General features: G+C 46.1%; 5 protein-coding genes across 5 annotated transcripts; 2 read left to right on the top strand and 3 right to left on the bottom strand.

The window, feature by feature from the left end:
• Positions 1 to 1,191: 1,191 nt before the first annotated feature.
• LOC144388205 (uncharacterized) lies at positions 1,192 to 1,987 on the bottom strand. Its single transcript, XM_078087777.1, has 3 exons — positions 1,827 to 1,987; positions 1,473 to 1,688; positions 1,192 to 1,380 (listed from the first exon to the last, which is right to left on the bottom strand). Exons 1-3 carry the CDS (start codon positions 1,882 to 1,884, stop codon positions 1,235 to 1,237), a joined length of 420 nt encoding a protein of 139 aa, XP_077943903.1. The 5' UTR covers positions 1,885 to 1,987; the 3' UTR covers positions 1,192 to 1,234.
• A 286-nt stretch (positions 1,988 to 2,273) lies between these two features.
• On the bottom strand, positions 2,274 to 6,107 carry mtfp1 (mitochondrial fission process 1). The gene is made up of 4 exons (XM_040197292.2): positions 5,948 to 6,107; positions 4,429 to 4,556; positions 4,085 to 4,317; positions 2,274 to 3,988 (listed from the first exon to the last, which is right to left on the bottom strand). The coding sequence occupies exons 1-4, from the start codon at positions 6,015 to 6,017 to the stop codon at positions 3,922 to 3,924; spliced, it is 498 nt and encodes a 165-aa protein (XP_040053226.1). The 5' UTR covers positions 6,018 to 6,107; the 3' UTR covers positions 2,274 to 3,921.
• A 12-nt stretch (positions 6,108 to 6,119) lies between these two features.
• On the top strand, positions 6,120 to 10,599 carry lman2la (lectin, mannose-binding 2-like a). Its single transcript, XM_040197291.2, has 9 exons — positions 6,120 to 6,816; positions 7,122 to 7,240; positions 7,617 to 7,734; positions 7,819 to 7,901; positions 7,998 to 8,030; positions 8,211 to 8,372; positions 8,508 to 8,622; positions 8,753 to 8,884; positions 9,023 to 10,599. Exons 1-9 carry the CDS (start codon positions 6,630 to 6,632, stop codon positions 9,163 to 9,165), a joined length of 1,092 nt encoding a protein of 363 aa, XP_040053225.2. The 5' UTR covers positions 6,120 to 6,629; the 3' UTR covers positions 9,166 to 10,599.
• Positions 10,547 to 17,025, bottom strand: wbp1 (WW domain binding protein 1). Its single transcript, XM_040198205.2, has 4 exons — positions 16,453 to 17,025; positions 15,537 to 15,639; positions 15,122 to 15,289; positions 10,547 to 14,298 (listed from the first exon to the last, which is right to left on the bottom strand). Exons 1-4 carry the CDS (start codon positions 16,513 to 16,515, stop codon positions 13,757 to 13,759), a joined length of 876 nt encoding a protein of 291 aa, XP_040054139.2. The 5' UTR covers positions 16,516 to 17,025; the 3' UTR covers positions 10,547 to 13,756.
• On the top strand, positions 16,193 to 19,915 carry LOC120832141 (ADP-ribosylation factor-like protein 3). The gene is made up of 6 exons (XM_040198206.2): positions 16,193 to 17,147; positions 17,997 to 18,146; positions 18,277 to 18,393; positions 18,500 to 18,550; positions 18,784 to 18,969; positions 19,599 to 19,915. Exons 1-6 carry the CDS (start codon positions 17,145 to 17,147, stop codon positions 19,635 to 19,637), a joined length of 546 nt encoding a protein of 181 aa, XP_040054140.1. The 5' UTR covers positions 16,193 to 17,144; the 3' UTR covers positions 19,638 to 19,915.
• Positions 19,916 to 21,449: the final 1,534 nt, after the last annotated feature.

The raw sequence follows: 21,449 nt of genomic DNA, 5'->3' as shown, positions 1-21,449 counted from the left end.
TGACAGATGAACAATGCCCCCCCCCCCCCATTTTCCAGCCCCCTACGAACAGGCCCATCCATCACAGGAGGGGAGATTAATTCAATTCATCAGCTTTTGGTCTCCTTGGGCCCCCTAATGCCACCTGATATTGCTCAAGGGGGGACTTTAAGCAGTTGTGGGTTTGATGCGAGCTTACTTGCTTAACACGGAATTAAACATTACTTTTATGGGTAACGGTTGGGCGGTCTGCCAGTCGTGATGAAGATAACTGAGGAAAATGTTTGCCAAAGGCAGCGAACAACAGTGGTAGCTTAGGTTGAGTGTCAGAAGAGCCTTAGCTGGAATACACAAAATCTTTAAAAAGGTTTCCTCAGAAAATGACACATCAAGTTGGGAATTTCCCTTAAATAGCAAAAAATGTGCAGTAGACAGCAACTTTTACACCCATCACGATGAGACCATTGACGTTCACAGGGAGGGATCGGTACTTGAATCATGTGGCCAGCGATCTACAGAAATCTCAATTCAGACAGATTTCTTTAACTTTTGCTAATCTTTTCAAATCCAATGCATGAATGACCCAATGTCCGTCACTGGAGTCATTAAACAGGTGCTTGAGGCACCACGTATTAACAAATCTGTTGTGAAAGCGTTGCTCAAGTGAACATATCTTCAGTTGTGTCCAGATAGGTGGAGCAAGCCATAAATAGTGATGGTGAGGACCTCTAGTGGCCATTATAATAACTGGGCACAGCAAGAGGGGAATTGAAGTTTCAGAGAAGCCCCTTTAGAATTAAAAACAATCCAATCTTATTTGAGAAAGCACTTGGGGCAAAGTTATGCAGGATGATTAAAGGCCATTGTCAAGATGACCACTAGACTATAAAACTAGAGCGTACCGCTCATGAACACTCTGATAGGGTTTACATGAAGATGCTTGGCCACTCAAAGCACCCAAAAAGTGATAGTAGAGCTCAAGTAACAGTTTAATTTACACTCCAGTTGATAACCTGACCAATAAACCACTGTTCTGCCTAAATGACACATCGTGCAAACCACCACAAGGGAAACGAATGTTCGAATAAACATGTATTCATAAGGAGTTTGTTAATTAATGAAAGTTCAAATTCTGATTAAGTTACATTTAGGAGAGGCAACAAGCCCCACATGGAGTCCATAAACCGTCAAAAACATTCAAGAAGCCTTCAGTTTCTACATAAAGTTCATTTTATTGGCATTTTTGTCAGGTTTCTTAAGTATAATCCACCTTCTGCGGCTGATAGTGAATCCGGCCTCCTCTCCAGATGCACATGTAGTAGACCACGCTCAGAGACCCCACCACGGACACCAGCAGGACGGACACCACCAGCACGATTTGCCACACCGCCAGGCCTCCCTCTTCGGGAAAGAACAGGGAACAAGATCAGCCACCGTTTTTAAATAATAAAAAAGGGCCCCGACACTCTGGATTGTGAAAGCACCGCGGTCACCTTGTCCCGTCATGCTATGCGGTTCTAGAGTCGTCAGCGAGTTGTAGTCCTCCGGCGTCACAGGCGCGACGTCCCCCGGCGTGCTCGCGGGCCACGTGCTGTCGGGCCACGTGCTGTCCGGCCACGTGCTGTCGTCATCGGGTAGGAAGTCTGTGTCTTCGTACTGCGGGTCGTCCTTGGTGATCACCCACTGGCCCTGCAGGTTTCGGTGAACGCCTGTGGCGTGTCAAGAGGTCAGCTGTGCGGGAGACTCGGCAAGATTGTTTTTTTACAGATACAAAAAGAATAAAGCAAATGTAGATTAAAAAAAAAACATTTCTTTTTTTTTTTAAAAAGGTTGTGTGTTCTTCTTACCCCCCCGAGCCGTCGACGACACCAAGAGAGCCGCGAACACCAGATTGAGAAGAGACATGGCTGCGCTTCTGGCTGCTGGTGCTTCCTGGGCCCTTTAAGGAGGCTCCTTGTTCACGGGATTGGCATCAGCTGTGGCCTCCTGCCTCCATCAAGCTGAGTAACTGCAAGCGGCCCCCCCGCCAATCACCGCAGGGCGGCTTGCCCTCCGGAGCATGCGTTTCATTGGTTAAACGGCCCCTTGGATTGGGCTTCTCTGATTGGGCCTCTTTGATCTCAATGCAACAGTTACTCAGGAAGTGGAAACTGTGCCGGCGCAAAGAAAGAAAGATAGAAATCACACTTTGGAAAGGTGTTGTCACCGGAAGCCGCACGGTGGCAAGAGTGATGAACAATGAAATGAAGAATGAACGCTGCCAATAAACTTTGCAAGAACTCCAAATCAAACTGTGGCGTTTTCATCTTTTTATTCCTCCCAAAGTCAGAAGTTGTCACAGAGCAGGGCGGCTGCTTTATAGTGGCTGTCCACTGTTACAAATGGAAGTTCGGCTTCCAACAGCTGCTTTCATTTGAAAACAAAAACACTGTATTCTCCACATGGTGAACATGGAGTTTGAGGTTTTAATCTTCCCTTTTCAGTTAAAGCTGAAAATGTGACTATTAAAACCCAAAATTCAAGAGAAAAACATTGAAAACAGGTTTAAAAACCGATCAATGACAATTAAAGTCCCGTAAACAATCTCAAGTGTTAAAATTGAACATTTTCCCAATGGATGCACCAAGCTCATCAAAGCAGGAAAAAAAGCCCATGAAAAATATTACGGCTGCATTACATTTACGGGCCTCGGCCATGTTACAGTGTTACTCTTGTGCGTTCCCTGCTGTAACGAGTCACGCTGTCTGAAATTAAAAGGTCGGAACCCTCGAACTTACAGGAGGTCAAAGTTAACTTGAGTGAATGAAAACATCCGTCGCCGCGTGCGCTGAATCCACACGGGTTACAATATTTCAAAGCAGCAATTTAAACACAAACGTTGTGCATTGTTTCCCGGACTGACAATTCAATATTATTGAAAATATAGTTGTATATTTCAGTCTCATCTCTCCCCTTGAACATTATTCCCAACAGCAAAGAGAATTTTTTAACACAAAACACTTATTGCTTGAGTTTTACATTGGAGTACATAAAAGAAGACAATGACAACCTCCACTTATTGTAAGTCGCTTTAGACAGAAAGCGTCAGCTAAATGACATGTAACGTCACCACATTCTTTATCTTTAAAGAGAGAGAACTATCACTGCCACACGTGTACCCGCCTCCCCATCAGGTTCCTTTTGCATAGTTCAGCATGAAATACAGTTTATGACTCGGCTCCTCAGAGAAAAGCAGTGAAAAAAATAAAAACGTGCAAGAGAATCCCTTAAAACCCGTTTCTCCAGCGGCCTCCACAAGTATTCGAGTAGCTCAACGCTATATTGAAATGTTCGTAAGACAACCGCATGCTTCCGGTGCAAACGTGGCCCCCCGTCACCAGCAAGGTGAAACGAAACCATGAAACGTGCACATGAAACATGTATTTAAAGTAACAGACACCTTGGTTTTCAGAATGAAACCAGAAACAGCCAAAGGAAGTCAAGAATAAGAGAAGCATTAAAGAAAACTGGCTTTTGTTTTTGGCATTGTAGAACCCCGTAATAGGGTAAATAAAGACCACAAGGGAGGATTTGTCTTTAATCCTGTCGACGTGAGGGGAGTTTGTAACCTTGTAGGGGTTCCCTGTAGGGAGGATCAGAGGAGTAGAACAGTGTCCCTGCCGAGGAATACTTTAATAAGAAGGATTTCACCGTGAATATTTAAACAAATGTCACACTGTTACAGCCCTGATAAGCATTTCGCTGTTGTCTCTACCCAGATTGCCCAGAGAGGTTCAACGTAAGGATCCCTCCAAGATATTTCATGAAGCACGAATTCCCTTTCAGCCGACTTTAATAACTTTGTAAAAAAAATCTATTTTATTATATGCATTCGCGACCGGCTGTCGGGTCTTGCTCCATGAAATTCTTCATCCCCATTCTTTAGTGCCTGATGATCCGTCCTCATTCTTCCTTCTCGTCCTCGTGGTAGAGCTTCCGAAGGCTCGAGTCGAGCAGGAAATCCACCGACCTGCAGCGCACAAAAAACGGAGGGAAACACTGAAATGTCGAACTCGCAATGGAGCACCGTTCAATGGATTTCACCAAAAGGCACGACGAGAGCGACCTGTCTATAGGAGTGATGATGAAGGGGATGGTAGAGAGGCCTATGGCGGTCGTGGTCCACTTGCGGACGGGCAGGGGCCACTTTGTGGTTCTGGCCAGCAGGTGCAGCGACGCGGCACACACCCGGTTGATGGTGAAGCCCGGTACGATGACCGAGGCGAGGGCCTGCCACACGAACGTGTCCACCACCGCCGCCGCCACCCGCGTCGCCCTCCCGGGTTTGTCGCCGTGGGCCTCGAGGAAGAGAGGCACGGGCGAAAGGTCACGTATTCACACAAAACCACACGATTCAATCAATTTATTCATCCGCTGATGAAGCGAACGCCTGCAAATGGTGAATCTTACGGCGGCTGCTTTCTTCCCTTTGTCCACAGCATCGGCGGTAACGTACACGGTGGCCACAGCGTAGGTTCCCCGAACGAAACTCACTGGCACCTGAGCACGGAAGGCCTCCCCCACCTCGTTGGCGTAGCCTGCGGGGAAACACGCAGAAACACACATGAGACTGAGATCATAAGTGTAGTTATGTGGGAATAATCAAGTAACCGTCTGTCTGTCTGAATATGCTGCAAGATGCAAGATGCCGACAGACCTCAACTTCCTCTCGGACGTTGTGTCAGTCCCCTGAGCCATAAGCCACATTCAATGAAAACCTCTGATATGGTCGTTGTAATACACACTTTTCAGTTTTGATTTGGGATTTCCTTAATAAACATATAGGCCTACAATAACTTCATGGTCTTAATTCGCCACCAAAGCCAAGAGATTCAGATGGATGGCTTATTACAAATAATATGATTTAATTTCAGGCGATTAATAATTTAAGACGAATCGCTGTGCACTACAGCATCATTAGGGACTTTGGAGTTACGACCTTTAGTGGCAACGGTCCACTACAATAACTCCAGAAGCACATGTAAGACGATAAGACTGGTATAATGAGGCAGATAACAAGAGCACAGATAAGATTAGCTTCCAGCAAGGCACCCAGTTATGATAACCAAATGCCCTGCCCTGACATAATGATATGTAATATAGGGCTCAAATAACGTTTTATCCCAGTTATAACATTATCCCAACATTAGTGAAACACAAAAAAAAATCCTTTGCTAAAATTGCACAGAAGCACTGATTTTAACAGAATGCTAATAATGAATACAAAGAGTACTGCGGGGAATTTCACAAATGTAAATATTCAAATATTCTCAATAAAAATACTATATATATGTTTGTTTGTTTGTTTGTTTGTTTGTATGTATGTATGTAGGGAACACCCCGAAGAGCAACGATTGTAGATTTGAGCAGGTAGGTTATAAATCCATGAAGGTGATAAATAGATCCACTCGACATGGTCGCCGTTGTCCAGTTGTAAACATGCAGGGGAACAGCTGCTGCAGCATGAATGACCTTCAGCTGTTGTTGTTGTTGTTATTGTTTGATGCCATTCTCAGCTAACAGGAGAAGAAGAAGAAGAAGAAGAAGAAGAAGAAGAAGAAGAAGAAGAACAAAAGAGGGAACAGGAATGTGCACCTTCCAAGGGAGTGTTCGGTTTTGTTGCGGTGGCGTGAGTCACTTCCTCAACTACGAAACCAACCTTTATTGACACGGACCGGAGACTAGAACGCTTTTCACGCTACGGTCAACCATCGTTACGTCGTGGACAAAAAAGAACAGACGACTGTGTTTGTCCATTATGTTCTAAGGTTTAAAAAAACAACATTTTTTCTTTTAAAGAAATGACCTTGCCATAAATAGATTTTCAAGAAGGCAGCCGACATGCAGGTTACATGTGTGTCGTCCGCTGGTTCATTACTGTCTATTTAAAAGACAAACAAACGAGTCGGACAAATGAAACGATACGTACCTAGGAAGCGGACCCATGTGTCGCGATATATGTCGACCGTTTTGCTCGTCTTTTCTTCGGTGGGCTCCATGCTTTCCTTCCTTCAGTGCATCCCTCGGTAGTGAGAAAACCGACTGGCAGCGGAGACCGTGAAGGGGGCGCGGCTACGTAGCACCCTGATCTACGGGGGGCAGCAGCAAAAAGCACAACGTCACTCACCTCACTGCCGTCATAATCTCTGTGCAATCATTATAGCTGCCATGCATGCTACTTATCTCTTAGTTTCAGAATTACAAAAAAGCAGCTGGTCTATTAAGATATGAGATACGTGTGGTCACAGGGTTAAATCCATACAAGTACCTTAAAGTTATGCTTATACGCTGACAAGTAAGTTTATGGACGTCCAAGATGTATGGAGGGAAAGAATGTATCGGTTGCCTACATAAATCCCTTAATTAATATAATTAATATTAGCACAAGTTTCATATTTTACTTTATTATATACAGCGTGTACATAATTCCAATCTAATACATTAGTTCATGATTTCTATTGCCATTACGTAACCCAACGATTTTGCAGCACGTCCAATTAAAAGCGTGCATTTTAATCGACACCCACACGGACCAATGATCGCGAGCCATGCAGCACGGCCAGCCAATAGGAGGCCGGCTGACGATCCAGTGGGCTGAATTCTGACCCACGATGGCTGCCCGCAGCTGTAGCGATCACTGGGAGCCGAGATCACCGTTCCGACGGAAAATAATGTCTTTTAAACCACACTGGACTTTGGCTTTCCTTCTCTTTGCCTCGAGTCGGTGTTTTGCCGACGGCGATCACGAAATGGAGGAGTTTCTGAAGCGGGAGTATTCCCTCTCGAAGCCGTACCAAGGTAACGCTGCGTGCACCACGGACCGGCCACAGCGGTGCACCGCGGGCTGGGGGACAGATTTTTCCAGAACAACGCATCGAGCCGTCAAAACTATTCTCAATTTCCAGCTTTTCTATCCCCAAAAACATCTGGATCTGTTCCCCCGGCGCTTTCTTAAAATAACGACCCCGTTATACTGGAAACCTCTCATAGATACATTACGTAGTGCCACCTTTCCTCCCCCCCAAACACAGGTGACTCTTCATAACCGCTCCGGGTCACTGATCTCTCTCTGTTGTCATCTTTTTGCTTCCTTATGTGCCCAGGTGTGGGATCCTTGGGCTCCTCGCACTGGGAGCTGATGGGGGATGCCATGGTAACCACCGACCAGCTGCGACTCACACCTGACAAGCAGAGCCGGCAGGGGTCAGTGTGGAGCCGCCTCGTGAGTATTGGTGGTGGTGGTGGTGGTGGTGGTGGGATTGCAGTCTCGTGCTATGACATCATTTCCATTTGCACAGGATGCCGCTGACTTGCATTGCATTATTCAAAGACGTGTTTGTAGTATTATAGTGCAGCCACATCGTAATAAATGCTGAAGAAGCGAGTTATCAAAGGGTCAATGGTTTATCAGTGATGGGAAATACACATACATATTAAGAGTGGGTTGGCTTTCAGAGCGACTGACTTCTTCGTTGTTGATCTCAACTTACCACAATAATCATCTGTCTCTAATATACCAACCCGAGTATCGCTCAGATCAACATTGGATTCCTTGTTGTGCTTCAGTGGCTTTGTTGAACCCGTGTGCGTCTTTTCAGCCGTGCCATCTGACGGACTGGGAGATGCAGGTGCACTTTAAGATTCACGGCCAAGGAAAGAAGAACCTGAATGGGGATGGGCTGGCCATTTGGTACACTAAGGAACGTGGGCAGAAAGGTAAGCGCTGTAGGACATCTTACTTACTATATCAGCCCATTAAAAAAGACCCGACACTATTAACACTGTCTTATTATTTTACAGGTCCTGTATTTGGAAATAAGGACAACTTCACCGGCTTGGGTGTGTTTGTGGACACGTATCCCAATGAGGAGAAACACCTGGAGGTATGAGCGGCACTGTTTACGTCTCAGGCCTGAGTGCTCTTGCAATATTTTCGTAAAAGTACTGACTTTGTTCTCTTGTGCCGTCACGTGAGGCAGGCGCAGAAGAAAAGATACTCTCCTCGCACACAGGTAACCTGCTTTTAGATGATCCCAATCCTACCACTTACCTCTCGGCCCTTACGCATGCTTCTCTGACTTCAAACGTACCCTCGTTTTCAAGCGATACGACGAGGGACCGGCTGATCTCGGTGCATTTCCTCATCGCGCTCACCATCTTCCCCCCCCCCTTTCTCTTCTCGTGACCACAAGAGGATCTTCCCCTTCGTACTGGCCATGGTCGGGAACGGCAGCGTCAGCTACGACCACGAGAGGGACGGTCGGCCCACGGAGCTGGGCGGCTGCAACGCCATGGTGCGCAACCTCAAGCACGACACCTTCCTCTTCATCCGATACGTCCGCCGCAGGCTCACGGTGAGGGACCCCCCCCCGCCCGCCCCCCCCGCCTCCGATAGCGGCGAAAGTTTGACCCTCGTTTTGATTTCATCCGGGCCTTTACATTCAGCTCCCCCGTCTCCGAAAGTCCCTGACGTGCTTCTGTCCTTTTAGGTGATGATAGACATCGACGGACAACACGAGTGGAGGGACTGCCTCGACATACCCGGGGTGCGGCTTCCCAAAGGATATTACTTCGGAGCCACGGCCGTCACGGGGGACCTCTCAGGTAACCACACGTGCATTGAATTGAGGTTACAATTCCAGTAATACTTCTAATGGTGTCCTTTTAGCCCCTAATCGGACGCAGTGTGCGTTGTTCGTAAACACCCTCGTGTTTTGTGACTCTCAACGCGCAGATAACCACGACATCATTTCCCTGAAACTCTACCAACTGACGGTGTTGCGGAGTCCAAAGGAAGAGGAGGAGGAGGAGGAGGATGAAGAGGAGATAACTGTACCCAGCGTGGATAACTTTGAGCTACTCCGACGTGAGAAAGACACACACACACACACGCACACACACACACACGCAGTCGTGTAAATGAGTAATAAGCGCACCAATCCCACCCTCCACCTGTCGTCTCTCCACCCGCCTGCTGACCCTCTGCTTCGTTCCTCTCTTCCAGTGGGTCAGACTGAGGAAGGGATGAGCGGAATAGCGATTTTCTTCACCGTGTTCTTGTCCATGCTGGGCTGCATCTTCCTGGTGGTCATCGGCGTGGTGGTCTACGGCCACTGGAGCGAGAGCCGACGCAAGCGCTTCTACTGAGAGACGAAAGAAAAACCAACCGAAACTATACAGACACAGAGGAGACACCGAGACGGGAAGCAAGACACTGCCGGTTTTACCCCGAGGACACTATCGATACGGGAGAGACGGAGGAGACGTATCGGCCGCTGCAAAGAGCCTCCGTCCAACTCTCGCCTGACGCACACACACACACACACACACACACCGACTCGGCCTTAACATCTCCACCTCTGTACTTGTTACATGGCAGACGTGCCGTATGACATCTGACGGGCAGCTAGTATGGTACAAAAAAAAATCCTATTGTGTGAAGAAAAAGCACCTAAAGTACAGTAAGGTGTCCAGTGTTTTCCTGCTGAACACTATGACTTGAAGCGCTGACCAAATAGCACTAAAGGCAAATGATGCCACATTTACTGACGCTCCTTAAAGATCTCTACTCTTTGCTTTAGAGGCAAAGTATATCTGTGCTTTTTACCTGCTTATCATTTTGACACACTATATTGTGTGCTGTTTATTCTCAACCTGCAGTGGTAACATGCATGACATTTGTTTTTTCATGAACGGTCCGGGCTCGGTTTACACGGGAAACAGAACAGTCCCATTGATGCATGTGTCACAGATTGTGTGTTTCGGGGAAACGTTGTGTCTCAGTTCCCCTCCGCGGGTTTTGTGCGTGCATGTGTGTGTGTGTGTGTGTATTTGAGAAACAAAATGTTTATCAGTCTGAAAATATTTAAGATGGATACATTTAGATACCAGAAATGAACTTTGCACTGGATGGAATTTCAATGACTTCTTTTGTTAGTGTCTCTCTTATTTTGTAAAAACACGGCTTCTGCGTTTGTGTGTCGTACGACACAGAAGTGAACCCAACAGGCCGGCGCCGACCGAAGGAGGACCACTCCTCTTTGTTCCGTTGTGGGAAATAGCAAGCGGCTTCACCTCAATAACATCATCATCTCCAGGTTGTGTAGTGGTTTGTGCAGCGACCAAGGACTTCCTTTTTTTTCCTGCAGCCACTTTGACAAACACGAATTTATTTATAATCCGTACGTTTCTACGAGAACCGCGTGCCTCATGTATCCGTCCATCTTTTTATTTATTGGATTTATTTCCATTGCCTCATTAAAGACCGATGTGAACGTTGATTAGGACATCTAGCATTGAAAGGGTTATATGTAGTAATATTTTGCAACGTCAAAGAGTGGACCATCTTCTGGAAAACAGCTCATTTTAGAAAGTTAAGTTTGAGCTGCAGCATCCGACTTTTCTGCTGACTTCCTGTGAAAGTGCTCAAGGAAGCAGAGGTTCTTTTTCCCAGGCTTTAGAAATGTTTACAGCGACATACTCAAGGCTGCTAAACAGATTACGGTTCGGGTCAAAGAATGTCAGTCAGTTGAGTGCCAAGCTTTGTTTTATTAAAAAAATAAAATACAAATGATGACCCAACGAGTACACAGAAGACTTCTTACTACAAAAAAAAGGGGGTTTTAAGCGATCATTCAGTGCTTTAAAGTTGTCCTTCACCACTCATTTCACCTTGTTTAGTTATTAACAAAACAATGTAGAAACAGTGTTTCTCATTTTGGGAAAAAAATAAAATGGGTCAACCGTCGCATCTCATTGGTATTAATCTACAGTTGAGGAAAAAACGAAAAGTTTTACAAGTTGCCTGTAGCACCCAAATGTGACCTAATTTAAGCCAACTACGTTCCACGTTGAGGTCTTTCATGTGTATAATATATAAAACGTTCTGCAACTGTTGGCGCTGTAATAACTGAGGATTAAAAAGGCAACAGTCAGAACGCTGTCGCTGTAACAGAGAAAACAGATGGAAATTAGTGGAACAAAGACGAGGGATGGAAATGTGACAAACGGATTAAAAAGATATCAAACAAATTATTCCAAGGAAAACCACGCCCTCCAGTTTCAATATCTCAATGATGTCAGGAGTAGAAAGTGTTAGTGGTTGAGGGATGGAAAAAGCCAAAAAGATTATATATATATATTATATTAATAAAAAAAACGAATGGCTTCTTAGCTGACACTGAAGCCTACATCCTCACATCATTGCAGGTAGAATTACAAGTGGTTGGTTGTTGTTGTTGTTTTTTTATACAGGTTCTCTTAAAACAAATACATGTACGCACACCGAAACAAAGTAGATTACAGTACATTGCAACGAGTACTCAGGAGTTGTATTGCTTGTACTGGGGGACTCCTGACCAATGACCGAGTGAGAGAAAAGGGTTTGCAGCATATAAACAGTAGGATTAGTTTTGCATAGCCTAGTTGAGTAAACTATAGTAGACTACAGAGATGCGTGACGCAGAAGGAAAAAGTAACTACGGAGAAACCGTTATCATTAAATGACCGCTTTGGCTCAATGAGACTGGTCGGTCATAAAGGGGATCAATTCAAAACTCCAGCACTGCTTGTGAAAGATAACCCTGAGATCGGGAAACCGTCTTGACCACCACACAAACGAGAGGGGATTGTTATCATTAAGTGGTAAAAATCACGCACCTCCGTCAATTAAAGAAAAAAAAAAGGCAGAGTAAAAGCCTAACAAACACAGTCGTATACAATCAGCTATTGTTAAATATGAGCTCCAGTACAACATTAGAATACCTTCCAACCCCCCCCACAAAAAAACCCTCACCACATTCAGATGGTGGATCTCGGCAACTGTGGCTTTTAGTGGACAACATGGAGGAGATGAATCCATCGGGGAAAGGGAAGGATGGACGTTTGTCCACAGCAGAGGACCCGGTAAAGCCCTTAAAAACCGGGGAGGCAGAGCAGCCGTTTGGCAAAAGGAAAACCATGGACCTCCACTTTACTCAAGACTCTGAACAAAAGCCCCCCCCCCATTTTTTATTTTTCTGCATACGGCTACAAAGAAGCAAAATGCAGCTTAGCAAGAAAGTTACAAAGTAATCTCTCGGAATTGACGTCCTCCAAAACACAAAATGAATCCTTGATTTCCATCAGTGCCACAACTAACTAAATAACAACACGCACAGTATTTCCAAAATAAAAACTAAAAAGAGAAACCTGCTTCGGATACAAAAACTACATAGCAGGACAGTTTAAATCTCGTGGCTTTCAATCTTTTTCAAACCGCATCCTCTTCTCGTGAAGCGAGCGCACGTTCTCGGAAAAACAAGCTCAGGTCTTACTTTCTAAAATCGACGCAGAATCACTCTGCCGCTTTGAAGCGGGCCGCGGCATTTTTTGGCTTAGTCTCCGAGCACAACGCAAAAAGAACCAGAAGAACCCGCCTTGAATTCAACACTGCGAGTTTCCTGGAAGCCTCACGGCGGATTCGCACGCTGTTGTTAGGTGGTTAATGGAAGTTTAATTTATTTATTTTTTTTTTCAACAGTCGATGGAGTGACTCCACCAGAGGCCCCCCACCTCTCCGTGAGCCATCCACCGGCTCGTCAGTCACTGCTCGTCTTCAAATCACAAAAAGGAGACTAGTTCAACTACTGGAAACCACTAATCATGAACACAGACAAGTCATGCCTCATGCAAAATACCAGTGCTTTTAATAAGTCATCCACCTCTGTGCCGAGCAAGTACGGCAACCAGAGGCTACAGCGCTACACAGAGACACCACAACACCCCCCCCACCTTCCTTCCTTCCTCCGCTCACTTGTGCACACAAGGCTTCTTAATGATGAGCAAAAGTGGTGTCATGACCTTCTTGGCTCCTGGAGGAGTTGAATGCAGCCCAAAAGTGGGGAGACGTCGTGCACACGGGCAATAGAACCACTGATGCTGCTTATTGGTGACCACAGAGCTGTGCAGATCACCATTGGGATATCAAAGAGAGAAAAATGACATTGACAACCCAGAAACAAAACAGAACCACCTCTTGTACCCCCCCCCTGCTGTGTTTGTGAGCGAGTCGCCCCCCCAGATGTTAAAAAAAAAAAAAAGTGCCAGACTTTCACACGAGCCGCTCGCTTGCGATGACCTCAGAGCTGACATAATAATAATGTTCACAGCTCTGGGTGAAAGCGAAATGTGTGCTCAAGTCATTTCCGTGTTCGAGGGGGGCGGGGGGGTTGTTTTTTTTCCGACTCCTCGGCTTCAGTCACGGTGGGGATAAGGGAGAAATGTCGTTGACCGTGTCGGTATGCTCCTAGTTCACCCCCCCCCCCCCCCCGCCGGAGGTAAAATGTCAGCTGGAGGGGGGGCCAGAGATGCTCTGGCCAAGGAGAGCGGCGAGACAGAAACGGAAACATGAAAGCGGAGCCGAACAGTCACAATCATTTGTTGTTGTCTCACCATCTGTGACGCCCTCGTCAATTCAAATACTAAGAAAACAAAAATAAGAAAAATGAAAACAGACTGTTTGTTTTCTTGTTTTCCACTAAAAGAAAAAAGCGAAAAGAAATGGACTTTGTCCACACAATGTTATTCATGTTGCCGCGTCAGGAGCAGTTAAGAATTAGTCGTTGTCGTCATCATCACCATGTCATGTGTCGATCAAAAGGATGAACACAAACAGTCTCTATGGTGATGGTGATGATGATGACGATGACGTCACCCTACGTGGAGCAGAAAGCCAAGCTGGTTGGCCGTTTAAGTTGGATCACACCATGTGGTCTCCCGTGCTGGTGCTGGCGGTCTGGCCGGGCAGCTCGGCGCCGAGCTCCTTGGGCCTGAAGGGCGGCTGCTGGTGTCCGGAGCAGCAGTCCTGACTGGTGACCTTGCACAGCCGGTGCTCCTCGTCGCTCTCCTCCTCGAGCCCCGAGCACTCATCCACGTCCAGCTGGCAAACGCACACCTCAATCCCTGAGTCGCCGGTCACGTGGCGACGCCGAGTGACGAGCTCCTCGTCCTCGTCCTCTTCCTCAACCTCCACAATCATTGATGCCTCCACATTCTCCTCGACCAGACATTGTGCTTGGGTCGACATCGTCGCCGCCTGCTGCTGCTCCGACGAGCCGCCCGAGGCCTGGCTGTCCGCCCTCGCGTCTCCCCCGGGCAGGGGGCGGGGCACCGCGGCGCTCAGCTGTCTCACTTGAGGAAGGAATGCGGCCTCCGGGGGGTTCTCAGAGTACGGCGGAGGTGGCGTGGGGGGGTGACCTACTACCTCCTCGTAGTCAGGGAGCTTGCAGTCGTTCCAGAACCCTGAAAATCCACGAATAAAAAAACAGCTTTAGTGCTCAAAACACACACACACACACACACACACACACACACACACACACACACACACACCTCTGTGTGAGTCTGACTTTCCATTCTTGACATTTAAAAAAACATGTCCACTCTGGGCCCATGACTCGTAACAAGTGAACACCTTGGCCGACTCCCGTTTGTGGTATTAGGTAACACGATATTAACTGTCAGCAAACGTCCGCAGTGACCACTGACCTTTGTGAGGCTTCTCTGCTTGCAAATGCCCCGCCGACACTGACATCATGATCTCCATTATACACTCGGATGGTTCACAGGAAGTATGACAAGATGAGGCTGATGACCAGCATCTCCTACTATGACGAAATGACTCACTCTCAGTAAAAAAAAGTGGTTGTTTCCTTGAGGAAAAAGGAACAGCTGTTCCGGGGGCCGTTCAGGTACATTGAGGATCAATTTGTGGGATACGTCGTGGAGTAAGTAAGTAACCAAAGACAGCCTTATTATAGAGCAGCAGGAACTGGTCTGGGCAGATCTGAGAACTAATTGAATCTCCCAGCAGGACCATGAGGATCCCATGGGAGGTGCTGGAAAGAGTTGCTATGGTAAAGATCATCTCGGCTTCTATGCTCACACCACCGCCGCCCAGTGTGCAACGCCTAGTCTCTATTTAACATGCACGTTATCCCTCTGAGAAGCCCACGGCCACATTGGATGGCGAAACGTTTCTTTTTTTTTTTCTTTTTTTTTTTTAAAAGGAGACGAGGGGGGAATCATCAATGTGCACATGGCAGAAAACACAAAGCCTACTCACGTAGATTGAGCGGTGGAGGGGAAATGAAAGAGCTGGAGGCGCCCTGGTACGCCATGAGGCTGATCTCGCGTTGACGTTGCTCCTGCTGAAGACGCATCTTAACCCGGCGGTGTCGGTAGGCGCAGCAGCAGCTGAGCATGATGATAAGGGTCCACACCAACCAGAACCCTACCAGGGCACGGGAACACAATGTGACACGTGCATCCTCGTGTACAGGTAACTCACAGGCCGACAGAATATAAAAAAAAAAAAAGGAAACGGGCGGGAAGTCTACGGCCATAATAAAGTCAATTTAAGCATTGTAGGGAGTATGAAATAACACAGATTTAACAAATCCTCGCACGTTTAGCCAGGGCTAAATGGGCCGTAGACATGGAATATAACACGGATTGATGGATCGCGGGTGGGAACTTACACCAGAGCTCGTAGTAGTAGGTGCAGCATTCTGTCTCTCCGCAGCAGTAGCCCATCTCACAGCGGTACTGCTCGTTGTTGACCCCGGAACAGAACTCCTTTCCCTTCAGACACACACAAGAAGTACACACAAAGGAAAGTCAACACTCGATCACACGGGTCAACAAGGAACTGATTAGCGAGTGGTTGACAAGAGTGACGTGTGTTGTTGTTTTTTTTAGAATGTGTTTAACCTCGGTGATTGTGTATTTCTGCACGTCCGTGCTAATTTTCTGAGGTTTAAAAAAAAAAAAAAAAAAGGAAAATATTTAAGTTCACAATTCTTCAATGTAAGCGAGGGAATTTGCCATCAGACTCTGTTGACGGCGGCACAGTGTGACTATCAACAATAAAACATTAAAAGTGACTTTGCCTTTGAGAATGACGTCAATGTTACTGCCAAACAAGGTCAGGACGTAAACAAATAGGCAGTGAAACGCTACACTGTGCTGGTTATCCCGTTATCAACTAACTTCGAATGAAGTTTGCAGTTGTGGTTCTTTAAAGCTACCAAACTGCTCAAGGCCGACTGCCTTGTTTCCGCGAGCTAATAACAACTATGAATAAACGCGTCAATTTGTGCCGGGGTACCATTTAGCAACGGCTAACGTTAATCTTAGAGCCAACTGTAAAATCCAGGGAATAAAAACACACTCGCGCCGCTTACGACGACAACCTACAACAAAAGATGTCCAGCAAGTAAACTGTCGAAATATAACTGAAAACTTTGACTAAATGACGTCATCCGCGAACCATGCCCAGTTCCCTTTGTGGAGGAGACAAAAAGCATCGGCAGAAGGGGCCTTCGCCCACCCTCAAAGCCTCGGCGTCGCCTGAGAGCGCCGGGCCGACCGCGGGAGCGCGAGCGACGGGCTTACCTGCACCAGACAGGTCCCGGTACAAAGCAGACCTACAATGGATCCCAGTGCTTTCTGCGGCATCTTTCTGGGTTGACGGCCGTTAACACGACGGGAATCATAAAGCAGTCGGTCGAATCGTTCGGTGCTGAGGTGACTGAAGGTGACTGTTTCAGGTTAACCGTTGAGTCCGCCGCTCTGGTGTTTTGTGTTGTTCCTTGAAACAGTTTGTAGCGGCACGACACGCAGTTCGCCTTTTTGAGCTCCAGGGGGCGCCGTGTGCGCGCGCGAGAAAACGCAGACAAACATATGAATTAGTTTCACTTTCACGCAATGCAAATTCAATTATTCCTGTTCTTTCCCAGGCAAATTGCCACCGTAAGGAGTGTTATCGATTAGTGATTAGTCCTTTGCCGATCGAACATTTAAGTCCAATGCCAAACATGACTTACTTAAATTGTTTCCTTAATAAATATAATCGATTTGGCTAATTATTCACGTTGCAAATCACAGAAGTCATGCAAATATTTTTAGTGCCTTATTTATCATGGGACACTTTCTGAGAGACGTCGTCACGTTGTTTACGCTGACGTCACGGTTACCCAGGCGACAGAAGTTGACGTGTGTTTTACCAAGCAGCGGGATTTGAAAGATATCAACGTTAATCCACTTCGTCTCAGCGACCCACAACAGCACCAACAACTGAAGAAAACATGGTGAGTTATGGTACTTGGAAAATACTAAGGAAATAACAGAGATTTTGTTTTTGTATTTCCATTGAATAATACTGCTGTTGTTTTGAGACGTGTGCCAAGTTATAACTTTCTAAAATAATATCATTGTGTACTTTAGTATGATGTTTATTGATGTTTTTGGGTCTATTACTGTGATAAAATGTCTACAACATCTTAATACTGATACTGTCGCTCGCTGATAATGTCACTTAAGATGGTAATTTCAAATCATAATAGTTTTAAACCAAAACAATCTTTTATTTTCATTTTAGGATCATTCAGTTGCGACATTAAAAGCTTTACGGGAGATAAAAAATATAGCTTACTAGAGACAGATGAGACAACACAAAAATACAAGAAGACAAACCACAAATTCCAAAACAAAGAAACCAAGATCTAAAATCCTTACGTTATGCGCCCGTCGGACAAATTATCTGTGGACAATCTGCATGTTTCTACATTTTGGCACAGTGCATTAATGTCAGAGTTCAAATGGCTTGAGCCAAAGCCTTTCTTACCATTCTCTGGACACAACCCCATTCACTGTGCACATGTCTCAATCTTGGCCAATGAGAGCTTTTGGCCAGATAGATGTGTAGGTCACTGCAAGCTGCCAACAGCTAAATCCTCATGCTGCGGATGGTACTTCCTAAACCTCCTGCACACGTCACGTTTCCTCCGCCAAACCCTGACGTCGTGCTGGCATGTGACGATCTGTGCTTAACCCCATGTAACAACTTAATGAGAAAGCGCTCAGAGGTTTACCGTTGTCACCCTTAAAACCTGCCATCGCATTGAAGTCCACTCCCTCTAATATGCACCCTGATCCAGCTGGAGGGCCTGCTGTCCATACTCCGCAGGCTGAAGCGGTCTCCGGAGCGGGAGGTGCGCTTGCTCCTGCTTGGCTTGGACAACTCCGGCAAGACCACTCTGCTGAAACAGCTGGCAGAGGAAGACATCAGCCACATCGCCCCCACACAAGTACAAACATGCATACGCCACTTTCCTCACATTGATAGGTCTCTGCATTTTCCAGTCACCGGATTTCCAAATCATGCTTTAATTCATCTGTGTAAAATAATGCATTGACCATTATGCCATTATTCACCAGGGCTTTAATATTAAGAGTGTTCAATCATCTGGCTTCAAGTTGAATGTTTGGGACATTGGAGGTCAGCCCAAGGTCCGCCCCTACTGGAAGAATTATTTTGAGAACACAGATGTACTGGTAGGCCGTCTCTGATATAGTTCATAGCCAGAATTTAACAAATTCCACATCTATCATCCATGTTATTGACCATTTTCTTTAATATCTGTGACTGTGTCATTTGCAGATCTATGTGATTGACAGCTCAGACAGGAAAACGTTGGAAGAGACAAGCCTGGTGAGATGCACTTTACCGTTTCTGTGACATAATAAGATAGGATGAGATATTTCTTAGTGTTATTAGTAAATAATACTTAGATTGTCATTGTAGGAGTGGAGTCAAATTGAACCATACTTTATGCTGGCGTTGGCTGCAACTAAAGCCGAAAAGTCGCTATAATTCTGTGTTTTCACTCCAATACACAATTGTCACTCGTGTCACTGACAACCATTGTGTATCTGCTCCCCCAGGAGCTGTTTGAGTTGCTGGAGGAGGAAAAGCTCGCTGCTGTGCCACTGCTAATCTTCGCCAACAAGCAGGACCTGGCGACAGCCACCCCAACGTCTGAGCTGGTAGAGTGTCTCCATCTGCACACTATCCGGGATCGAATGTGGCAACTCCAGGCCTGCTCTGCAGTCACTGCTCAGGGATTGCAGGTAAATACAGTACACACAGTCTGCACACACGAGAGGAGAGGGTTGGGACAGCTCGAGCTGCAGGGTGGCTTAGGCGATCACTTGAATGACTCCCAGCACCAAGCAAACATGTGATTGTGTATTTCAGATTGGTCAGTGTGAGTCAATTTAGAGGCAGCGGTAAATGTTAAGCAAGCCAACATATATCTGACTTTGTGCAATAGGATGACTGCTCGACCGGAAAAAGAAATGTGTTGCTTCTGTGCGTGTCATGTGAAGACAGTTATTCACAGTTATTTTCTGCTGTTTTGAGCTTTGGTTGTTGAACTGTGAACAGACCCTCCCTGCTCAAACTACAGCTATTTATAAGATTGCACGGATTAAAGCTCCAAAGTTAAGCATGTTTCGAACAACCAAAGAGGCTTTGCTGTTGTGTCTCCGCCACATAGAGACATGTCTCCAATGAGAATGGTATCGGCAGCCACAGAAAATTCCAGCCAGTTATCAAATTTTTTAGTCTCAAATCCTGATTTGTTATTATAGCGCCCCAAAAATGATTCAGCATTACTTGTCAACATAATTTCCAGCTGCGGCTCACATTGAATCTCACTAATTCTAACAGCACAAACATATTGTTGTTTTCTTTCCAGGACGGGATGACCTGGGTTTGCAAAAATATAAAGAAATGAAAACAAAAGATCCTTGAACCACCGAAGTTGCACTTGAATTTTATGTCCATACAAAATTTTGTACGAACCACTTTTGTCAGTCCGTCTTCAATCGGCAGTGTGAATTCTATGTAGCAGTTTTAAAGACAGTAATGTAACCTTTTAACCCTGTCGATGCATATTTTATTATGTATATACTGTGAATATGTACATAGTAATCAAACTGCTTGTTCTGCCAACCGTTATTTTTGTAACGTGGTATTTGGTATGTGGGCGTTAATAAAGTTCTGTATTTTGCATGCTGGTGTGGAGGATCCGTGAGTCTCCGTACTTAAAGCTAGAGGGCGGCCTTGCGCTTGTGTTGTCTGTCAAACCAAACACCTCATTATTTAATCTACTACTTGCCACGAAATGTGCGGCATCCACAGTCATATTTGATTTGTTCATTCTCTAATTTCCCCATCAGCTTCTCCAGTCAACACATTATGCTCTATTGACAATTGCAAAGTCTCGTCCTAAGGTACAAGGTAATAAACATCGGCAGTGTCATTTATTTAGCAATGCTTCGACACGCTTGTGGCCTCCCTCCGTTCTGCTTATAGAGAAAATCTGTGGCATGAACGAAATGACCGTAAAGCACGGCCACTTACAAATGCACACAGGTAACAGACCTCAGCGCAGCTCTCCCGCACGCACAACGAAGCCCACGGAAACGCCTCGGTCATTCAATTACTCAGCCGCTCACCTTGTTCGCCGTGATTTACCACCAGGCAATTGCATATTCCGTCTATCCCTTCAGTTTTGTCTTTTGCAGCACTTTTGCCACAAACACCACTAATCTGAACTGGCCGAGTGCGCCGCCGTTGTCCTGTAGGCCATTTACATACAAACCTTTCCCAGGACTAATAGCTCTCCAATACAATTTGCATTTATATAGCCCCCTTCATACCAACATGATTTGGCGCCTTTACCCATGGTAAAGAATAAGCCTCCTCCTTCGGCCTTGAGTTACTGCCCTGCTGCTGCCGCTGGCGAGTGTGATCGCGTGCGTGGCTCCACGTATGTAAGGTTGGTTGATTTTAATATGTCAGAGTTGCCTGATCCTCCGTAGGAGACTGAAACAAGTGTGGAATGGCTTCATGATGATTCAGTGTGTGTCGTTTTCATGTGGTAGTTTGTTGCAGGTGCGCTGCCGAACACCTGACCAGGCTCAAGAGTCACGAGGTTAATATTAAGCCACGGCAGATTTTTGTACCGGTTGTTCAGTTGAAGCTACCTTCAATTTGCTCGTTCAGATGCGTCCCAACACTTTTTCAAGGCGCTATGGAGCATCCACCAAAAAGAGAGAGAAAAAAGTAATGAATAAGGAAATGAAACCCTACCATGTGAGACCGAGGATAAAATGCCCCGTCTGTTCCTTTGGAGTGCTTAATCATTAACATCTAATCCGTGTGATTATCGCTCAGCCTGTAAGAAATATACCCAATTACACATAGAAGTACTCTGATAAATCTTTCCAATTGTATCCACCAATAGTGTGTTCATCACATGGCAAACCGGGTGAAGTGCCTGTTAAAACCCAAACGAATCAAATTGGATTCAGCAAAGAATGGATTGGAGCAACCAGTCCTCGTTACCTCTGGCTCTATCATCAGCGAGGTGAGGGGCAGTCAGGCCTGCAGAGGGCCATAAATCATGGGACTTTCCCAGCTACTCAGGCCCGCACACCGGCCTCCCACACAGGGGAAACGAAGGGCAGAGAGTCTGATTGAGTCTCAGGGCCAAAGAGAGAGAACGTTGAGGGCGGGCGGGGAGGGTAGTGGAGATTTTGTG

This window comes from Gasterosteus aculeatus, chromosome 14 (genome assembly GCF_964276395.1).
Source record: "Gasterosteus aculeatus chromosome 14, fGasAcu3.hap1.1, whole genome shotgun sequence".
Taxonomy (NCBI): domain Eukaryota; kingdom Metazoa; phylum Chordata; class Actinopteri; order Perciformes; family Gasterosteidae; genus Gasterosteus; species Gasterosteus aculeatus.
This window is presented reverse-complemented; position numbering and strand designations above follow the sequence as displayed.

Coding starts and splice junctions, on each gene's coding strand:
- LOC144388205 (XM_078087777.1), bottom strand. CDS start 1,884: ATGTCTCTTCTCAATCTGGTGTTCGCGGCTCTCTTGGTGTCGTCGACG. Junction 1,689..1,826: donor GTCGTCGACGGCTCGGGGGG/GTAAGAAGAACA, acceptor GACACGCCACAG/GCGTTCACCGAAACCTGCAG. Junction 1,381..1,472: donor GCATAGCATGACGGGACAAG/GTGACCGCGGTG, acceptor TCTTTCCCGAAG/AGGGAGGCCTGGCGGTGTGG.
- mtfp1 (XM_040197292.2), bottom strand. CDS start 6,017: ATGGAGCCCACCGAAGAAAAGACGAGCAAAACGGTCGACATATATCGC. Junction 4,318..4,428: donor AAGGGAAGAAAGCAGCCGCC/GTAAGATTCACC, acceptor CTCTTCCTCGAG/GCCCACGGCGACAAACCCGG. Junction 3,989..4,084: donor ATCATCACTCCTATAGACAG/GTCGCTCTCGTC, acceptor TGTGCGCTGCAG/GTCGGTGGATTTCCTGCTCG.
- lman2la (XM_040197291.2), top strand. CDS start 6,630: ATGGCTGCCCGCAGCTGTAGCGATCACTGGGAGCCGAGATCACCGTTC. Junction 6,817..7,121: donor CCTCTCGAAGCCGTACCAAG/GTAACGCTGCGT, acceptor TTATGTGCCCAG/GTGTGGGATCCTTGGGCTCC. Junction 7,902..7,997: donor ATGAGGAGAAACACCTGGAG/GTATGAGCGGCA, acceptor CACGTGAGGCAG/GCGCAGAAGAAAAGATACTC.
- wbp1 (XM_040198205.2), bottom strand. CDS start 16,515: ATGCCGCAGAAAGCACTGGGATCCATTGTAGGTCTGCTTTGTACCGGG. Junction 15,640..16,452: donor CCGGGACCTGTCTGGTGCAG/GTAAGCCCGTCG, acceptor GTGTGTCTGAAG/GGAAAGGAGTTCTGTTCCGG. Junction 14,299..15,121: donor CCCTCCACCGCTCAATCTAC/GTGAGTAGGCTT, acceptor GTGGATTTTCAG/GGTTCTGGAACGACTGCAAG.
- LOC120832141 (XM_040198206.2), top strand. Junction 18,147..18,276: donor GCCACATCGCCCCCACACAA/GTACAAACATGC, acceptor ATTATTCACCAG/GGCTTTAATATTAAGAGTGT. Junction 18,394..18,499: donor TTGAGAACACAGATGTACTG/GTAGGCCGTCTC, acceptor TGTCATTTGCAG/ATCTATGTGATTGACAGCTC.